Genomic DNA, 21,487 nt, shown 5'->3' with positions numbered 1-21,487 from the left:
TGTGTGCAAGGCAGGGAAAACTGGGCTGAGCAATAACTCTGTCTCTCCCCTTCCCCCACCATACTGACGTAGCCTTTGCCAATGTTAAATTTCAGTCAAAAGCCATAGAACCCAATGTTTGTAAATACAGGAGATCTTTAAGTGGAAAGACAGACTGACAATAACAGTTCTTCCAGAATGGAAATAAACATGCAGTGTCACAGTAAGAATTTGGCTTCATTCTCAACATTGAAATACTGTACAGAGGTTAACTGGCAAGAACCCACATGGATGGGAATAATGAAATAGGAAAATCCATGTAAAAATATGATATATCTGCTCCTTCTGTGGGCAGCCAGTATGAGTTCTGCACCTTTGGCTAAATAAATCAGAAATATACAGCAGATCCCTCTGTAACTCACTCATTATTTCATGGCTAATGTCAGAAGTAAGTTTGATGCAAAAATCCCAGCACCATCAGGCCAGTATTAGGAAAGCTGAGTGAGGGAAGAATGAAGCAAAATGTTCAAGTACCTGACTATTCTTTATGAACATGAGACCTTGGGTCACTGAGAGAGGTTTTCATGGGAGGAGGCATATTAGAATTCATTTACTGCCCACTGCTAAAGCACTGGTGGAGGGCTGAGGCCCAAGGAAGTTTTCTGGATTCTCCAAATCATATTAGTCAAGTATTTCTAAGGAGAACTGAAAGGAAGCCCAAGTTTGGACCAAAGCCCAGATGCCATAAATGGGTCTCCTGGACTCTGACACTGTGCCCTAGTGTCTGAAATGAGGTGGGATGCGGGGGAGGAGGGCAGTCTTCAGGACAACTTCAGCCCTGTGCAGGACTGCAGGCCTCCTTCAGGCAGAGTGGGATACTGCAGGGAGTAGTCGTAGGACAGAGTAAGAACAGAACTGAAATCCTAAGGGAGTCAATCTGTATAAAAGTGATGATAGAATCAAACTATAAAACAAGGGGAATTTCATAGGTACCAAATGTTTTTAATGACAGGATGATATAGGTAATATATATAGATTGGAGAAGAAGTTTCTTAGCTATATTTTCAGGCAAGGTCAATAAAGAGGAGAATGAGCTCAGGTTAAAGTTTTTAACTGTTATCAACTGTTTTTAAACATTAATTTTCTCCTCTAAAGGCAGCTGTGTCCTTGAAAGTCAGTGATTTGTGAGAGACCCTTTTCCTTCTTTTAATATTCAGAGGACAGGTCTCAGTTTCAAGGAAATTTCTGCTTTGGTCTGGGTACCTCCCATATTAAAAAAAGAAGTTTTTAACTGAGACATAAAGCATCTAATGCTATATAAAGTATTTTCTTCCTGAAGTGTCTATTCGAAATATCAATATGTTACCAGGAGAGGTAGACCAGGTGGTTGTTTGCCCCCCAAAACAAACAAAAAACAACAAAGAAACAGATAATTAAGTATAATGAGTTGAAAAAGAGTTGAAATAACTCATCAAAGTGTTAAAACAACTCTTCACTTCATACATTATTTTCCTGGGGCATTGGAACGGAATCAATAGACCTTGCTCAAGGTTATGGGGCCGAAATAAGATAAGTAGAGACAAAAAAATATGTGGGGGAATTGGTAATCAAGTAGTTCTTTTCCAAGGCCATTCAGCAGGGGAAATGATTTGCTATGCTTCTCCCACTCCCATTTCTGTTGAGTCAAGATGAAACCTTGGCTTACAGCCCCTAACCCTGATTCACAACTCGTCCCCCTTCATTTTTAGTAAAAAATAAGAAGCTAAATGGATGGAACATAGAGAAGAGGAAAAAAGATACAACTGCTAAGCATCAAAGTTCAGACTATCCCGGGCCCTGGGCCCCTGAGAGCACTGTGCAGTGGAAGCAGTCTCACTATGACAGCTAACACAGCAGCGTCTGGGACAACCAGCTGTCATGAGAAACAAAGTCCCTTCAAAATACATTGGGTAGTACTAAAATGAAGAGAGAACTGCTAGTGGTCAGAAGGCCATGAGTCCATGATGATGCAAACTAGATGATCAATACAGGGTATGTGAGGATAACCCATAACAAAAATAAATATAAATGTAAAAGTAAAGAGAATGGTTATATGACCATTCACCAAGAGTCAGAACAGGCCACAGACGGACTTGCAATTGTGGTCCTCAAACTCATTACTGTAAGCACCTAGTTAAAGGGTATAAAAGTAGTAAGAGGGTGGAATATTTCTGAAATTCTTAGAGAGTTGGAGACAGATATTCTGTGTGGGGATACCTTGGTTGGTTGTCAACTCTGCTCTTGCCCCCACTGAACTGATGTGGTCTTGCTGTTGTTTGTTTGAGTCAAAGGGCAGGAAAATCCAATTCTTATAAATATTCTCTTAAATCAACATATATAGATTTACTGCCACAAGCTTTTCCAGGAAGACTGCAATAACCATGAGTATGTGAACAGTTACACACCAATAATTCACCCAAGCTATCTGAGAAGAGAGAAAAGCAGGCAGCAGTGGCTCATGCTGGCAAGGAGGGCCAAGAGAAAGGCATGAAAAGACATGATACTGCTGTTCCTGTGCTGGAAAGCTACTTCATTTCTATTAATGCCTACATGAAATGGGTGTCTAGAGTAGGTGAAAAACAGAGAAAGGAACGCCGTGCTTCAACTTTACCTCTAATCCACAGCCTAACCACCAGTGCACAAACTTGATTTCCTATTTTCTTTTGAAAAGAGCTACTTCTTACTAAAGAATTGAAAATACATGTAGAAAGTAAACACTTACTTCTGTCCATCTTTCACAAAACCCTTTAAAGAAGATCCCCTATTAGTAGTGACTGCTTTTCCACCAAGACCAACTATGAGAGCTGTAAGTACTGTACTCTTTCCACCTAAAGAAATAGGTGTTGAAAAATTATATTTATTAAAGAGAGAAAAGAAAACCTAACTTCTACAATTTGAGGCAGTAAGATTTCTGAATGAAAATGTGAACTGGTTTCATCCTAAATAAAATTTTATAATGCAATTATCATTTTCTTCCAGTGATAAAGTAGCAAAAATATTTTTAAGTTGTATTTATCCTAGTTTTATTAGAAAATAAATGTATTTATTTTCTGCTATTAGGAAAAAAAAGTGTACATTTCAGTAATCAAATTTTTGCCAAAGGAAATGGGGAAAATGGTTGTGATACCTCTCTAACTTTAAACTATCAATATATCATCTTGGCTCATTAGCCTATTAAATAAAATTATCCCTCTATCTACACATACATATGTAACCCAACCAGTTCTTATTGCACACTAATTTAATTACAATTACTATTTATTTTTTGCAGAAATTCTCAAATCAGAAATTATTAACAACCCCAGAATGCAAGTTCCATGTGTACAGGAAAGTTTCTATTTTGGTATATATATATCCAATACCAGCAGATAACAGGCACTTTCATATTTGTTGAATAAATGGATAACAAATAGGAAATAATTAGCAGTCATACAGACAGATGTTTTTATGTAATATTTTGACAATTACTATTCCAAATTTGAACACTGATTTGTGTACTTCTTTCTACCCTAACAGGTATAATAAAATGTCACAACTTGACATTCCAATACAACAATGACCCAGAATATGGTAGCCATTTTCTGAAGCTCATGATCAACTATTCCAATCAATTCTTAACAGTCCATCATCTTTGACAGAGGACCCCCAATTAACCAAACACACCACTGACATAATCCAATTCACTCCTAAAATGCCTTTCAAGAGCCTTCTCTAACTCACCTCTTATCTTCATTATCAAATTCACTGCCTTCAGTGAATATAAAATGTATATTTTTATAAAATACAAAAAATACTTCATATTTTTCTCATTAGTTTTATTAATAAAATCAGTTTCAAAAGTTAAAGAGGAAAAAGAGGTATAGTTAGAGAGAGGGAGGGAAGAAAGAAAAAAGGAGAGCTGGAAGGAGGGAACAAAGGAAGGAAGAAGCTAACTGCAGGGTCTATCCATCTTTTCTCACAACTTATTCTGTGGGATCTCTCTGAGGCATGTCTTTTTGTCTATATGCCCTCTCCTTCCAAAGAATGACTTCTTCTACTTGACTAAATGGTAGAGAAGGGAACACAGTCACTCATGGACTGTGGCAATAAACATGCCAGGTTTCATGTTCCAGCGCTGTCCCCAGGGAGCTGGGAGACCCCAGCAGGCCTCCTTCTCTGTGTGCTTCATGCCTGGCCAGCCCGGTACAGGAGGGGTCAGCCTAGTCTTTCCGCCTATGTTTCCCCTTTAATCACTATTTCACAACGTGGTCAGTTAGTGTCACAAATTCTAACCTTCCACTTTGTCAACCCTTTACTCAAAAACATTAATTGGCTCCCCACTAATTACTAAATACAATTCCAAAATCTGACCTTCCATATCCTCCACAGTGCAGTGAACAGCACAGCCTCCAGCGGCTGTGTGTGAGCCTCTGTCCACCCCCAGTATGACCCTGCACTACTGCCACATAAGGCTCTTCACCACTCTCCACATACTCCCATTTGTGCCCCTCCCAAACCTTCCTGATGAGCAATCTCTGCCTGGACAGCTCAGCTTCTTCTTCCTCAATGAGCCAAAAGAATCTGTAACTTTCATTCAAATACTGACACAAATGCTGTATCTCTTACAGCTTTCATTAGCCACAACACTGACAATTAATAACTTCCACTTTCAGGTTCACAATCCACTTTATTCATGCTCAATCATAATATTTAACAGAGGTAGACACAGGGTGGTCTCAACCACAATAAGGATTATGTGTCCACTCTTTGGTGGTATTGATTTCAAGGCAAACCTAGAGTTAATTCAGTATTTTCTCAATGTACAGACTGGCAACAAATACTAAGAATACTGGCAACCAGACATAGATCTATAAACTGAAGTCTTATCAGGATTAATAGTCATGTATTTAAAAAAGAACTGCTGAAAGTCAAATTAGAAGAGGGGGAAAAGCGCACTTACTTCCATTGTTTCCAACGACAAAGTTGACATTAGAACCAAATTTAGAGGGCCCAAGCATCGAATGACACATAATGTTTCTTAGCTGAATACTCTCTATTATTTCAACTTCTGTTGCAGTCTATTAATAAAAAACAAATGGAAAAATCAATCTGCTTAATTCATTCCTTATAATTATTGAAACATTTACCATTAGAAAAAAGACCGGCAGTAACACAAATGAAAAAAAGTTATAGAAAGTGAATGTTAACTTTAACAATGGAATAAGTCAAAATTAGATGGGAAACATGTATTAGTATACCAATTTAATATAACAAAAAAATTCACTTCCCAGAGTCTAAACTTTCTATAATCTTTAAAGGATCTAGTAAGCGCACCATAACTTTTCTCAACCTTGATAATACTAATACTTCTTACACCAGATTTTTTTTCTTGTGAGAGGCTGTCATGTGCATTCTAGAAGATTTAAGGCAACCCTACTTTCCACCCACTACTTGCCAGCTGCACACACACCACCCCTCAAGTTGTGACAATTAAAATTATACCCAGACATTATCAAATAATCCCTGGGGAATAGAATACTTCTGATTGAGAACCATGGTTTAGTGAAACTTACTGCGAATTATATTAAAAGCATCCTTGTCAGATGATTAATCAACCATGGTTTGAACATAGAATTCACTATCTGACATGGTGACATAAATGAACAATTTAAAGGGTAAGAGTATATATTATTCTTTTTTGTTTTTAAAAGATTCATTGCAGGTTTCCAAAAAAATCATACGGAAAATAGAGTTCACATACACCCCACGCAAACACACTCAGATTTCCCTATTATTAATATTTTGCAAAAGTGCTGTTGTCACTGCTGTAAGACAATAATTATGTTATTAAGCATAGGCCATAATTAATCATATCAGGATTCATTCTTTGTATTGTACATTTCTATGGGTTTGTTTTTCTCTTTATTTTGATAACATATATACAACCTACATTTCCCATTTTCATCACTTTCAATTATGCAATTCAGTGGTGCTAATTAGACTCATATTCTCATGCTACCATCACTATCATCCATTACCAAAACGTTTCTACCACAAAAAGAAACTATTAGTTAATTAACTCCCAATTCCTCATCCTACCCCTGGTAAACTTTTATTCAAATTACTATGATTTGCATATTCTAATTATTCCATATCAGTGAGATCATATATTCAACTTTTGTCCTTTTGTGTCTGGCTCATTCCACTCAACATGATGTCTTCAAGTTTATTCATGCTCTAGTACCAAACTTCATTCCTTATGGCTGGACAATATTCCATTTATTTATACATATACCGCATTCTGTTACCCATTTTTCCATTCATGAACAATTGGGCAACTTTCACTTTTTGGCTTTCACTTATTGGCAACTGAGAAAAATACAGTTTGCAAATATTTGTTTGGACTATGTCATCTGCAAATAGGGAGCTTTACTTCATTCTTTCTAATTTGAATGTCCTTTATTTCATCTTCTTGCCTAAATGCTCTGGCTAGAACTTCCAGTACAACGTTGAATAGCAGTGTTGACAGCAGGTATTCTTTTCTTGTTCCTGATCTCAGGAGAAAACTTTAATTTTTTCATCTATTAACATAATGTTAGCTAGTTTTCATACATGCCCTCTACATGTTGAAGTTTCATTTCATTCTTAGCTATGTGAGTATTTTTTTCCCAAGGGTACTGGACTTTGCCAAAAGCTGCTGAAATGATTATGTATGGTTTACCCCCATTGTTTTATAGTTTTACATTAACTGATTTTCTTATATTGAACCACCTTTACATACCTGGGATAAATCCCACTTGATATTACATTGCACATAATTATTTTAATCAACATGCTGTTAGATTCTGGATTTGGCTTCCCAATTGTTTTCAGCTTCAAATATTTTAGAAGGATCTGACTTGTCCAGATTTTACTTTTTGGTGGGGCACAATAGCCTGACGGAGGAGTTTAAGATCAGAGACGTGGACTGAGGCTGGTGGCAGGGGGTGGGGGAAGGAGATTTAAAATTAAATTTTGTAGAGAGATTTAAGAACAGCCACAATTAAAGAAGAATGCCAGCTGAAGGAGATAGGGATTTTAAAACATATTGAGTAATAAGTGTTCTCTTCCAGTTCATCAAGAACTATGATTAAGAAAACTTATTTTGAAATAACTCTTTACTTCATGGACTGTGTCTTTTTGATACAGCATTCAGATTAGAACACAGAAAACTTGTTTTAAGGATATTATTTTACTTTTGTTTGCTTACTTTTGATTTACTTACATTGGTTTAAAAATCTCACCATATCCATGCACTTCCCAGAAAACAAACAAGCAAAATGAACAAAAATGTTGAATTTCCATACAAAAATTCAACAAATGGTGCTGCAATAATGAGACACTCTCATGGAAAAATAATGAAATGTGACCCTACCATATAGCATACTAAAAAAAAAAACAAAAAAAACACCATCTCACCACGGTACTGTAAAGCTCTCAATTAAAATATTGATTGTTAACTAGATTGGATTGAATGATGTGTGAATAAAACTGTCTAAAAATGAGCAGAGAGATACAAGCACTGGAGAGAATGTGGAGAGAGAGATGTGCCTAGTCACTGTTGGTAGGGAAGCAGAGTGGTGAAGCCCCTCTGCAGGACAGTGTGATAGTTCCACAGGAGGTTAGGTGTGGGGTTGCCATAGGATACTGAAATCCTCTAGTTAGGTCTATACTTGGAGGAGCTGAGAGTGGGGCCATGCATGGACATTTGCACATTGGTGTTTATGGCAATAGTGCTCAATTGAAATAGAACAAAATTTTTGCTGAAATGGTTGCACATTTCCTGCATTTTAAAATCATTTTCCTTTAAATTTGTAACTTTACACTGTAATAATTTTGATATATCTCAAACTTACTCTGGATACTGTGAAATGACTACAATTTCCTCACATCCCTGTTTGTGATATGACTTTGCATGTCTTCCCATTAAGTGGTGGAGTCTATTTCTTGAATCTTATCTTGACCAAGCTTTCCAAATAGCCTGTTAGCAAATGTAATGCAAGCAGATGTTGGAAATGTTTGTGCCTTTCCTGCTAGGAACCCTTTCCTCATGTGATTAAGACTAGCCCATAAAGGAAGAGAATCCTGGGGCAGAGAGGTTCCACTTTTCCCAGTGTCTCAGCTGAAGCCCAGATAACTGAGTGTGACCATCCTAGACCTCCAAGTCCCAGCCAAGTTAGCCCAGATCAGGAAAACACTGCCTAGACAACCCATAAAGTCCAGAGAAGATAAACAGTTGTTCAGAACCACTAAGTTTGGAGGATAGTTTGTCATGCTATAAAAGCTAATTGATATACTATCTCAGTTTTCCAGGGTTGCTGTAACAAAATACCACAAACTAGTCAGCTTAAGCTACATAAGTGCTTTATCTCATGGTTCTGGAAATCAAAAGTCTAAAATGAAGGTTCCCTTAGTGGAGAATGCATTGCTGACTATCCTCTGGCTTCTAGTGGACACCAGTAATCCATGAAGTTCTTCAGCTTGTGGCATAATCCATCTGCCTGTCACATGGATGTCTCTCTCTCTCTCTCTATCTCTCTCTCTCTCTGCCTCTGTCTTACTCCTATTGTGTCCAAATTTCATTTTCTTATAAGGACACCAGTCACGTTGGTTTAGGACCCATGCTAATTCACTGTGACTCTACTTTAAATAACATCTTCAAAGATGCTGTTGACAAATAGTTTGCATTCACAGGACCCTGGGGTGAGGACTTGGACTTCACTCTTTTGGGGATACAATTAAATCCATAACATAGACTTTCATTTTATCTTTATCATATATGGCTTAACAGTTTTCAAAGGAGTATCAGAGTAAGAAAGTGAGCCAAAGGAAAATGTACTCATACCTTAGGTTTTCTTCTGTAGGTCAGAAATTTACATCCCATCATGGATAATGCATGTAGTATTAGCTCTACCACCAGAACAGAAGACACTCCTAGATTCTCAAATCACTGAAACCAAAATAAAAGGAATACCTGATGGTCTTTCCTGGGTCTGCCGCTATGATCCAAGTGCAGTGAAGATTGTTGCCATAGGAAGCTGGATAGCCAGGAGACAAGATGCACCCTGAAGTGGCAGCATGAATCCAACCACTGCATTCCACTGTAATGTACATGGAAACATGGGGAATATACTCCACATATTACAAGTTTCTATTTAACTTCCTTAGAAACCCAAACGATCATTTCAGTAATATATACAGAGAAAAAGAGATCATAATAAATCTATCTTTATCTTTTTCCTTCTTTATTTCTTCCCAACCATTATCCTGGCAGGAATTATTTTCTGTATAATTATAGCCAGAAAAATAAAACAATGAGACACTCATGTTATAATCCCAATAATATATCTGAGCCTATATCCTAAATAAATAAGAAATCTTTCATACTCAAGGGAAGAGTTTAAACACACACACGCACACACACAGTTTTAGGAATACAAACCCACACATGCACACAAACTAGAAAGAAAGCATTAAAAATATCCTTCCCTCTTACAAAATTTTAAGTCAAGTCAATATGGTACAAGTGCTCCTAGGTCAAGCTTTCACACAGTTATCTGAGCTTGCTTTCAAACTCACCTATGCAAGAAGGCAGTGGTTTATCCCATACTCTTCTGTCTCCACTCAGGCAGGTGAGAGTGCTGCTGCCATGCATGGCATAGCCTGGATTACAGCTGTACAGAACTACACGGTCAGTGAAGCGGCCCTCATCTCGGATCTTATAGCCATAGTTAGGAATTCCTGGATCTTCACATTTTACTAGATCAGAACCTACAAGAAAGAAAGGAACAGCAAGAGAAGTAAAGTTAGAATACATGCTAGCTCTAAAATAAAGATGAAATAAAGCTGGAGAACCTTATTTGTTCCTCTCCATTAATATTATTAAGGAAAGTCTTTTTTCACAAACTTCTGAATGGTCACCAGTGAAGCCAGCTATAATCCATATCTCCAGTCAGAATACTAGATGTGTACAGTAAGTTGCAAAGCTTTACCTGACTGAACTGCAAGACTTTGCCTCCAAATCTGTTCTTTCACCACCTGGGGCATGCAGGAGGGAAGGTTACACACATTTGTGCCACCAGGGATCTTTTCAGGGACTTTACCAACCATTTTCAAAAACCACCAATCTTCATGCCCACTTCTTCCAAACTCTAAGATCTTCATGGGGAATTAAAAAGTTGTTCCTCCCCGCAAAAGACTGAGGACTTATGAATTACCACCTGTCACATACCTTATGACACACAATTATCAGGATCTCTAGCAACTCCATGCAAAATAGAAATTCCATAAGTGAATCATTATAATGACTTCATCAAACTAAGCTCTTAAACTCAAGTACGTATATGGCAGAAATCAAGATTCAGCTTCTGTCATGCTGAGAGCTGTATATTGCTCTTATGTGAAACCATATTTTAAGACCTTCTGTGAAGACAATCTCACAATAACATATTTCTCTCTTCATGATGCAAATGTTGAGTATTTTAAAAACTAGAATTGGAAACTTGAAATATCATGTGGTCTATTTACTGTTATATCCACCAACTTTCACCTCTTCCATTTCTTAAAAAAGAAAAAAAAAGAATGTGCTACATTTGCACTTTTTTTTAAGTCTGTCTATCAAAACTCACATTTTAAGATACCTTCCACTTAGGAAAAATATACTTAATTCACAATACAATTTTACCCAGGAGATGTCTATAAAATTGAGATTGAATTCTATAGCTCTTTGTATGGAGGAAAGGAAAGTATACAAATTTGATAATTTACACTTAGATGCTAAGCAAAGTTTTCTTCTCTAAAGTAGCAGCATTAGGCTTACCATTAGTGAGTTTATGAAAACTCTGATTCATTTATGAAATACAAAAAATTGTAATTCAAGATGTCTAGAATATAGAGAAAAGGAAATTTTAAACTGCCACAAAGAAGAGGAAGGAATAAAGGAAAATTTAATGGTCCCAATCCCGTATAGGTCCAAGGATAATCCAAATATTTGGCTATGTCCTGCCTGCATAGTGTAAAGATAAGTGGGAAGATTGTGATGTATTCAATTATTATATTAATATATAACAAAAAGCATGACTGTTAGCATCATAAAAGGCATCACAGATCATTTAGCCCTGTCTTCTTTTCACACAAGGAAAACAAATGGAAGTTTTTGTTACTTTACTTGGTTCTTGTGTTTGGAAGTGATAGACTCTAAGTCGTGCTTTAGAAAACAAAACCATAGAAAGTGTCAGGAAGAGGGGGGAAATAGAAGAGGGGGAGGGTGTCAGGAAGTGGGGCTTTTCATAGGTCATGCTTTGAGCAGGCTCCACTAATGGCAATAAATAATGTTTCTAGGATATTACTTTGAATTCAAATAAAATATGCTGAGGCTGAGCATCGCTTGCCAGTGGGGTACAAAATTGGGAATATCCATTAGACAAATGAAATCCAGGTATGTAAAATATAAACAAAAAGGGTAAAAAGTTTATGATTATTCTTTATACAATTGTAACATAACTCTGAATGAATTTAAAAAAATCTATACTAAGGTGATAGGCTCAAATACTAGTGGTGCGATGCAGATCTTACCAGTGAAGAAAGATGCATGCATATGACAAAAGGGATTGAAGGATTGGGGAAGGCTGAGTCAATGAGCAGTCATGACATGTTGTCCTGCTGGTGTGATCTGAGCTTCTGATTTCTCAGGGGGCACTAGAAATCTAGATTTTTATGGTTTATAAAAATGCTTATTGAATGAATATTTTGAAATCAAAAATGTTTAAAATACTGGATTAGATTGTTGAAATTGGTGTACATGCAATTAAAAGAACTACGTAATTTAGCAATATTTAAAATTTCATGAATGCCTGGCATCATTTAGACTTGTCAACTGCTGAAAAGGACTATATTCAGACTCAGAATGGGAATAATTTGGCCCATTTCATTTAAAGCTTTTAAACTAAGCTGTGAGACACAAATATCTGTCAGGAATCATGAGAGCTGGACCCAGAAATGGTCTCGGTAACTTCTCCAAAACCTTTCATTTTTAAAATAAATTACTTCCTGACTGTAGGTTGTTACACAGCATGTATTAGATTTTAGGGTTTCTTCTTTTGATGTTTATGCCTATGTTCGTAAAGTAAAGGCAGCGATTTTCCTCTGTGACTTAGGAAATGTCTCATAAGTACTACAGGTAATTTATTGATATTAATTCTTAAAATGTCATTCAGAAGATCCTCCTATGTTCAGAGAGTATGACCTTTAAAGATGTCAACTGAATAAATTACCAAAGTCCTAACATCCAAAAATAACCCATTTTAAAATTGGTGTGAACAAAGGTTTTCCCCTGTTCTGAAATTTGCATTAAAGCCTTTTTTGGAACTAGGCAGGAACAAGTATGAAAAAAAAAACAAATAAGGAAACCAATGATGATTTTTCAATTAAAAAGTCAAGTAAACTTTACCCGGGATGAATATTTTACAAACATCTCTGTTTTATTACTTTTCTAAATATTCAATCCAATTACTGTTTTTATTTCTTTTTAACTTTGTGTTTTTTTAAAGCATTTACTGAGATATATCCACTGTCTTACAATCTGAAGTTGCAATCAATGACTTTTAATGCTATCACAGAGTTGGGCATTCATTACAACAATCAATTTTCAGAACATTTTCATTACTCCAAAAAGAAAAACCCCAAACTTAGCAATCACCTTTCAAACCCTCTATCCTTCCCCAGCCTTACATAACCATTAATCTAATTCTGTCTCTATAGATTTATTTATATTTATATTTATACAAATGGAATAATACCATATGTAGAGCTTTGTGTCTGGTTTCTTTCACTTCACATAATGTTTTTAAATTATTGTTATTATTAGTTTAATTAAAGAACTTGTAGGTTAAATAAAGATCATACAAAAACATAACACTCTCATATACACCCTAATGTTGACACTTTTCATTTGTTTGATACATTTGTTACAATTAATTAGAGAATATAAACTAAGTATAGTCTATAGTTTTCATTAGGTATATTTTGTCCCATATACCACTCTATTATTAACACTTTGTAACAGTGATGTAAATTTGTTTTGATTCATGAAAGAACATTCTTATACTTGTACTATTAACCAGTCATCATCTACAACATGGTTCATTGTGTTGTAAGTCCCATATTTTATCCTCTAACTTTTTCTAGTAACATACATGACCCAAAACTTCCCCTTTCAACCACATTTACATGCATAATTCAGTGTTGTCAATTACACTCACAATAATGTGCTATCATCCTCACCATCCATTTACAATCAACCTAATTAGAAATTCTGCAAAAATTAAGAAGATGCTCCCCATTCTCTACTCTGCTCCCCACTCTATCTCCTGGTAACCTAGATTCTAACTAATATGAGTTTACTTATAATTAGTTCATATCAGCAAGATTGAACAATATTTGTCCTCCTGTGTCTGGCTTATCTCATTCAACATAATTTCCTCAAAGTTCATCTGTGTTGTTGCATGCATCAGGACTTATTTTCCTCTTAGGGCTGAATATTATTCCATCATATGTATGTATATGCCACAGTTTGTTATCCATTCACTGGTTGATGGGCACTTGGGTTGCTTCCATTTTTGGCAATTGTGAATAAAGCTGCTATGAACATCAGTGTGCAAATATCTATTTGAGTCCCTGCTTCCAATTATTCTGTGTATATACTTACTAAAGGGATTGCCAGATCATTTGGCAATTCTATATGTAGCTTCCTGAGGAACTAACAAACTGTCTTACACAGAGGCTGCACCATTTTATATTTCCACCTGCAATCAATGAGCATTCCTATTTCTTCATATCCTTTCAACCCTTATAATTTTCTCTTTTTTGTTAAATGGTAGCCATCTAGTGGTTGTGAAATGATATTTCATTGTGGTTTTGATTTGCATTTCCCGAAGCTAGTGCTATGGAACATCTTATCATGTGCTTTATTGGCCATTTTTGCTTTCCTTTTTGGAAGCATGTCTATTCAAGTATTTTGCCCATTTTAAAATTATTTTTTTTAATGGTTGAGTTGTAGGGTTTCTATATATATCCTTGACATGAAACTCTTACAGGATATGTGGATTCCAAATATTCCCTCTCATTTGAAAAGCTGCATTTTTGTTTTCTTGACAAAGTCCTTTGAAGCATGAAATTTTTTAAATTTGAGAAGGTTCTTGTATCTGTTTTTTATTTTGTTACTTGTGCTTTGGATGTAAAGTCTAAGAAACTATTGCCTACCACAAGATCTTAAAATGCTTTCCTATTTTCTTCTAGGACTTGAAATTTAGGTCTTTAATCCCTGTGGAGTTAATTTTTGTATAAGGGGTGAGATGGGGTTCTCTTTAATTCTTTTGTGTAAAGATACCCAGTTCTCACAGCACCATTTGTTGAAGAGACTATTCTGTCCCAATTGAGTGGACTTGGGAACCTTCTCAAATAACAGCTGGCCAGAGATGTGAGGGTCTATTTCTGAACTCGCAGGTCAATCCCAATGGTCAATATATCTACATGTATGTGAATGGCATGCTGTTTGGACCAAAATAGCTTTGTAGTATGCCTTATGTCAGGAAGTGTGAGTTCTTCAACTTCATTCTTCTTTTACAAGATATTTGTTGCTGTTTTGGGTCTCTGAGATGTCCAAATAAATTTGATTATTGTCTTTTCCATTTCTACAAAGTAGGCTCTTGGAATTTTGACTGGGATTGCATTGAATTTGCAAAGTGATTTGGGTAGAATTGCCATCTCAATGACATTTAGTCTTCCAATCCAAGAATAAGGAATGCCCACTTTTTATTTAGGTTTTCTTTGATTTCTTTTAGCAATGTTGTATAGTTTTCTTTGTACAAGTTCTTTACATCTGTGATAGTTAGGTTTGGCTGTCAACTTAACCAGGTGATGTGCCCAGTTGTCTGTTCAGACAAGCATTGGCCTGACCATTGTGGCAAGGATATTTCATAGCTGGTTGATTTATTAGATCATCATTCAGCTGATTGCAGCTGTGGCTCATTATATCTGCTATCAACCAAAGGTGTGTCTCCTGTAAATGAGATAAAATCTTGGAATATCTTTTTCCAGGCTTTCACTTTCAACCCATTTGTTTCTTTGGGTATAAGGCGAGGCCATTGTATGAATCATGTAGATGGATCATTATTTTTATTCATTCTGCTAATCTGTGTCTTTTGATTAGGAATTTTAATCCATCAAGATTTAATATCATTTATAGAAAGGCAGTATTTACTGAAACCATTTTATCATTTGGTTTTTATATGTCATATCTCATTTTTTCTATCATTTTATCCTTTTAGTTACCCTTACTGATAATCTTCATTTCTACACTCTCCTTCAGGCTTTTGTCTCCTGTTTTTTCCTTTCAGTCTTTGTAACTCCCTTTAGTATTTCTTGTAGGGTAGGTCTCTTTTTGATGAATTCTCTCAGTTTCTGTTTATTTGTGAATACCTTAATCTGTCATTTTTGAAAGGCAGTTTGGCCAGATAACTCTTGGCTGCCAGTTTTTCTCTTTCAGTACCTCAAATATATCATACTGCTTTTTTCTCACTTCCATGGTTTCTGATGAGAAATCAGTCCTTAATCTTATTGCTGTTCCCTTGTATGTGATGAATCACTTTTCTCTTGCTGCTTTTTGAATTCTCTCTTTACCTTAGGCAATTGACACTCTGATTAGTATGTGCCTTAGAGTGGGTCTATGTGGGCTTATACTGTTTGGAGTGCACTGTACATATTGGACTTGAATTCTTATGTCTTTCATATGAGTTGGGAAATTTGGGGCCATTATTTCCTCAAATGTTCTTTCTACCATTTTCCCTTCTCTCTTCTTTTTGGGACATCCATGATGTGTATGTTTCTGTGCTTCATGTTGACATTCAATTCCCTGAGACTTTGTTCAATTTTCTCCCTTCTTTTTTCCATCTGTTCCTCTGTCTTTAAGATTTCAATCGTCATATCCTCTATGACAATGAATATGAATCAGCTAACTGATTCTTTTTTCTGACTGTTCACATCTGCTCTTGTATGCTTCTGGTGTGTTTTTAATTTCTATTGTGCTTTTCATTTCCATATGTTCTTTTAGGTTACCTTTCACATTTTAAAGTTCTTCTTTATGTTCATCCAGTGTCTTCTAATATTCATTATGTGTTTAGCCATATTTTCTTTCATCTCCTTGAATTTATTTAGATTTGTTTGAATATATTTGATGAATTGTTCCAAATATGTGTCTTCTCTGATGTTTTACTTTGTTTATTTGATTGGGTCATATATTCTTTTTTTATTTTTATTTTTTTATTAATTAAAAAAAATTAACTAACCCAACATTTAGAAATCATTCCATTCTACATATGCAATCAGTAGGGTCATATATTCTTGTTTCTTAATGTGGCTTGTAATTTTTTCTGCTGTCTAGGTATCTGATTATCTTGATTAGTCATTTTACTCTCTTTCATTGGGTTTTATTCTTGATTGACTTTGTGTTAAGGCTCTTTTTTTGATACTTGGTTCAACTTATTCTAGATCTGCTCATGTTTAATTGATCAGAATTTTTCAACTCTTCTTCATCTGATTCTTATCCTGGGAATGCAGTACAATTTTTAAGATTGTACTGTCTGTGCAATAGTTTCATCCCTGTCCTCCCTCCCAAGAGAAAGCTTTCTTTCCTCTCTTACTTCTAGGGAATTGTGATCCATTCTGTTTGTTTCTGTTTTGCCTCTTTACTTTTTTACTCTCCTTACCTTGTCTCTAGCTATATTTTGCCTGGAGGGCAAATTCTGGGAGGAGGATCACCCCAGAGAGGACTTTCCCAAATCAGCATTTCTCAGCCAAACAGGACTAGGGACCCACAAAGGTGGCAGAGACAATTTCCAAATAGCCTTGGGGTGAGAGTCAGGAAAGTCATTAAGAAGCTTTTCAATGGCTCCCAAAGTGTGTCCTTTCCTGGCCTTTCCAGAAAATGGTGCTCTTCAGTAAACTGTTCCCCACAGCCTTAAGAAGAGCCTGCATCTTTAAATGGGCACTGCCTTCATCCACTTGGGGTGTGGTTGAAACAATGGCTGTAGCAATCCCTGTTCAGGGTGGGCTAAAACATCAGTTCAGAGCCAGTATCCAGAGATTTAAATTCACTGATGAAAAGCCATAATCAGTAATCAGCTGTACTCCTACTCACTCTTGGGGGAGAGGGCTTCCACATGTCTCCCCATCCAAAGCAGCCAACCAAGGACTGGACCTGAGGCAGCTCACTTCAAGAGTGGAGGATAAAAAAAATGAGTGGAGGATAGGAGTCAATAGTTGCCACAGAGTGATTTACTCCATTCTTTATTGCAGTTTCTCTGCCTCTTTGTCCTGCTCTTCCCTTGTTGCTGTACAGGGCTCCCATAGCCTCCAGAGCCCCAGAGCACTTGTTTCAGGCAGCTTCTGTCTGTCCACTAGCTGTTTTTCAAGGATGAGTGAGCACTGGAACTTCCTATTCAACAATCTTCCCCAGAACTTCCTGTTGTTCCTACCCACATCTTGTAATGCATACAAGTACAGCAAAGTTCTTTATGATCTAGTACTTAGTCTTTATATTAACAACTGTCTGTTATTTTTTATGATGCTTTCTATTATTTTTACAAAAAATCATTTAAGACTTTTGATTGAATCATGAAATTTATTGCTTGAAAAGAAGTTCTATGCTTAATTTCTAAATACCTGAAGTTTCTACGTTCATCCAATGCTATTACAGGAAATACATTCCTCTTTCCTGTAAGAAAGTTAAAAAAAAAGTATTTGGCCATTCCAGAATTCAGGTGTCCAGTTTTTCAGTCTACTGAAGAACATATTTTTCTTTCTAAGCTTCTGCTATGATTTAATAATTTCATGGAAATGCATAGCTAGAGCTGGAATCATAGACATTTATACCTGGAGGAAATACTGAAGGTTATATTGGTCAACCTTTTGAAAGGTTTGGAGTCGGTTCTCTAGAAACTTTACTTTTTATTTTTTTTTGTTTGCTGCATGACAAAATTGACCTGCCTGCACAAATTACCCAAGGCAAGTTGGCACCATGGAATCAAAGCATCTCTCAAGATATCATAATACATTAGACTTAGATTCAGTACTTAACTCCCGGGCTTTTGCTCTGTCCACATATACTAGGAAAGCAAACTTAGCTCTGCTGTCTCTTTGTCCATAAATTTAACAGGATTCATTTCAATTGAGTTTTTTTTGCCATGGTTAATAAGTAATATACTATCATTTTTTAATTCTAAAATATTCAACAGTTATTAAATATTGATAAATAAGTTTAATTGATGTGCAATATCAAAATTCTGAAATGATGATATAAAATACTGTGATGTTGCTTGGTGTTTGCTTCAGGAGAGGTGTCTATTGCTCATAAAAATTCAAATATATTTGGTTAAGAAATTATAACCACATCTCTAGAGATATCCCTCCAAGGAAGAGATATCCCTGCCTTACTTAGAATGTAATGTGTCTTAGAATGGTTAGTCTTCTGACTGCTCAAGAGAAATAACTTTGAAAACATACAGAAGATATCCTAAATTTATTTATCTTGAGGACATTAATTTGTAAGTAAACAGTGTACAAATATAGTAACTGTAACTTTTTTATTCTGTAGTCCCTCTAAAAAGATTAAAGCTAGTTATTTGTGTCAAAACATTGAGTTAAAATTGATGCTTGAGTCTAATTGGTAATCTGTAGTCATAAAAGCAGCAAAGGTGCTATGAACAAAATTTTCTATTAAAAATAAGCTTCAAACATCAGGTTGGTGAAAATTACCACTCCATGTCCTTTGCAATAATTTCCCAGTTTTAAGGTTTTTAAAGATTAAGTTTGATATCTCTTCAAAATCTTGCAAATTGTTAGTGTTACAAGACACTTGTTTAAACTTTCAAGTAGTTGGACTATTTGTTATCTTCCAAATAAAGCCATTGTGTACAAAAGAAAAAAAAACCCTGCTCAAATGAAATCCATGTAGGCTGAACAAAGGGAACTGAAATGATGTGAGTTTCCTAGACTCTAGCTAAGCAACTCTTGAGAATGTGGGTTCATGTTCAGACAAGCTTTGAAACATAATTGAAGAAGAATACTTGCCACTTATGAATCTCTCATACCTTCTGTCATAAGCAACTGAAAAAACTTTAAATTTTTATAGAGACTCATTATTTCATAACTTTACCTAAGACTTATTTACTTCATTTTGGAAAATGTACCTTTCGGTAAAAATTTCCTCAGTAATCTGAGAAACACTGACATTCTCAAAAAAAAGGATGTATTTTCATACAAACATTCAGTAAAAAGGGAAGGTACATAGGAAATTTAAATACTCAATTTTATTTAACTATTTATTTGCAGTCATCCAGAAAGAAAAGGAGTTCAAGAAGAGGCCACTGCTTAAGCTTATTTTGTTATGCGCTTGAGAATTTCAATAATAGTGTATTTCCTGAAATGCTTGAATTATCCATTTTTTTAAAAAATGTAACTCTTACTCATGAAATATAATCTGGGTGAAGTATACATGGGTTTGATTTTTAAATTATGATTTATTAATATACGTCTACTTTTTTTTAGCTAGAACTGTTAATGGTTTCAAGTTGATTTGTCAGCTACTTTTTATTTAACTTATTTCCCCCACCAGTTGTACAATTATATTAAGCTTTGTTATTGCTATTCTGTGAATATGTGAGCAATCTTAGGGAAATACACTCTTTTTTCTTTCCAAAAATAGCAATATTCAATAGGATGGTGATGATATTTAAACAGAAAAGTGAACTTATGAGCTCCAGGGTAAAACGTCAAAAAATGTAAAGCCCTGAATAAAAATGATATAACCAAAATAATCACCTATTTTTCTGACTGTCAAATGAGTCATGAGTAACATAAAGCAAGCTAATCACAGATAAGAATTACAGGAGTCAATCATGAAATATTTTATAATTCTAAATATAATATATAAATCTAATCTTTAATGTTTGATGAACTCAGATCTTCTGCAGTGATACCCAGTAATCCAAATTCTTAATATGTTTTGAAAATTTTCATAAAAGAAGTCCAATTATTCAGCTTGCCACTGATTTTAAATATTAAACATCCTGGATCATCAGCACTGAGGATGTTTAAATGTCAGAGAATTTGAGAATCAAGGAACTTGAAGTAAGATCAGGATCAAGAATCTAAGTGGATTGACTGGAAATGAATGGACTGAGCCTATTTCAATTAATCTGAATCCGCTTTTAAATGCATCTCATTAGTGAATATTGTTTTAATCTGTACACTGTGGTAAGAATTTATAATCAGTGCGGTGACTCTCTTTTCAAAACATATTTATTATCACTTCTAATCCAGGAACTTTTTTGGGCAGTGTGAGTGCAGTTGAATGAAACAGAGCCCCTATCATCCACAGTCTACCTGTTTACATAGATTAGAAAATAAATATTGAGAAAAACAGTATGATAAATGCTATGTATTCATTTGTGTGACAACCTAGAGAGACACGAAGGGAAGCTAGGAGTAGTTGAAGGAAGAGGACAAAGCTTTGTAGAAAAGGTACCATGTGATCCATCTAGAAGGGTGATTAGGCATTACTGAATATGTAATGGGAAAAAAAACAGCAATAACTGTTTACACAAGGAAGTGACACAAATGCATTTGTATTTTAGAGAGATAATTAGTAGTAACATGGAGCATAGACTGGAGTGGAAAAACACATAGGCAGGAATACTACAATGATATTTATTTAATGTTGAAGGTCAGACTGAAGTAATAGATGAAAGATAAGATTGAGGGTTTTTATGAAGCATGAAAATATATTAATATATTCTCTGGAAATATATGATAGTGCATCTCTCTCAACAGAGATGAAAGGAGGTGGAAGGCCAGTAGATGAAAGATGGGTTGTCTCCAGCGAGGAAAGAACAAGGAGGTAAAGAACAGCACTCATGCAAGAGATGGAGTAGATACAAGAGAAACACCCGTAGTGTCAAGTCATAAATGTTAGTGTTGTCTCATTATGAATCTATGGTCCTAATCTGGAGAAGTAATGAAGTTCCTTACTTACAACTTCTATACAGTAATTAAAAACAAGTGTGCACTGAACATTTAGGGGCATAGAACAAGAAAATCTTGGTCTATATGAATGTTATAGTCCAAAACAGAGATCAAACATAAATAGCAACACAGTATACTAAGTAAACAAGTAATAGAAATAAGTAAAACATGAATCAATATTGACATTTAATCATAACAAATACATTCACTCTTATTTCTAACATATTTGTATTCTCTGTTGTCCCTGACACTTATTTTCTGTTAGCTTTTCTATTTTTTATTTTACCCCATTATGTAGGTGGATATGTACCCATTTCTCTGTATATTGGTGATAATAATCAGGGAAAGCACAGAAGGTTCTTTTCCCTTTTTA

At 35.4% G+C, this 21,487-nt stretch overlaps 1 protein-coding gene across 1 annotated transcript in view; it reads right to left on the bottom strand.

The window, feature by feature from the left end:
• The window catches only part of LOC143673066 (structural maintenance of chromosomes protein 6-like), a 75,884-nt gene that overhangs the window by 18,968 nt on the left and 35,429 nt on the right, over positions 1–21,487 (bottom strand). The window contains exons 3-6 of the mRNA XM_077147440.1: positions 9,616–9,807; positions 9,011–9,137; positions 4,958–5,075; positions 2,741–2,846 (exon numbers count right to left, since the gene is read on the bottom strand). Coding sequence (XP_077003555.1) covers positions 2,741–2,846; positions 4,958–5,075; positions 9,011–9,133 — 347 coding nt within the window. The 5' untranslated portion in view covers positions 9,134–9,137; positions 9,616–9,807. The remainder of the gene's footprint in view (positions 1–2,740; positions 2,847–4,957; positions 5,076–9,010; positions 9,138–9,615; positions 9,808–21,487) is intronic.

Source organism: Tamandua tetradactyla, unplaced genomic scaffold, assembly GCF_023851605.1.
Source record: "Tamandua tetradactyla isolate mTamTet1 unplaced genomic scaffold, mTamTet1.pri scaffold_103_ctg1, whole genome shotgun sequence".
NCBI lineage: Eukaryota > Metazoa > Chordata > Mammalia > Pilosa > Myrmecophagidae > Tamandua > Tamandua tetradactyla.
Note: the sequence above shows the minus strand (reverse complement) of the source record. Positions and strands in the feature narration are given on the sequence as shown.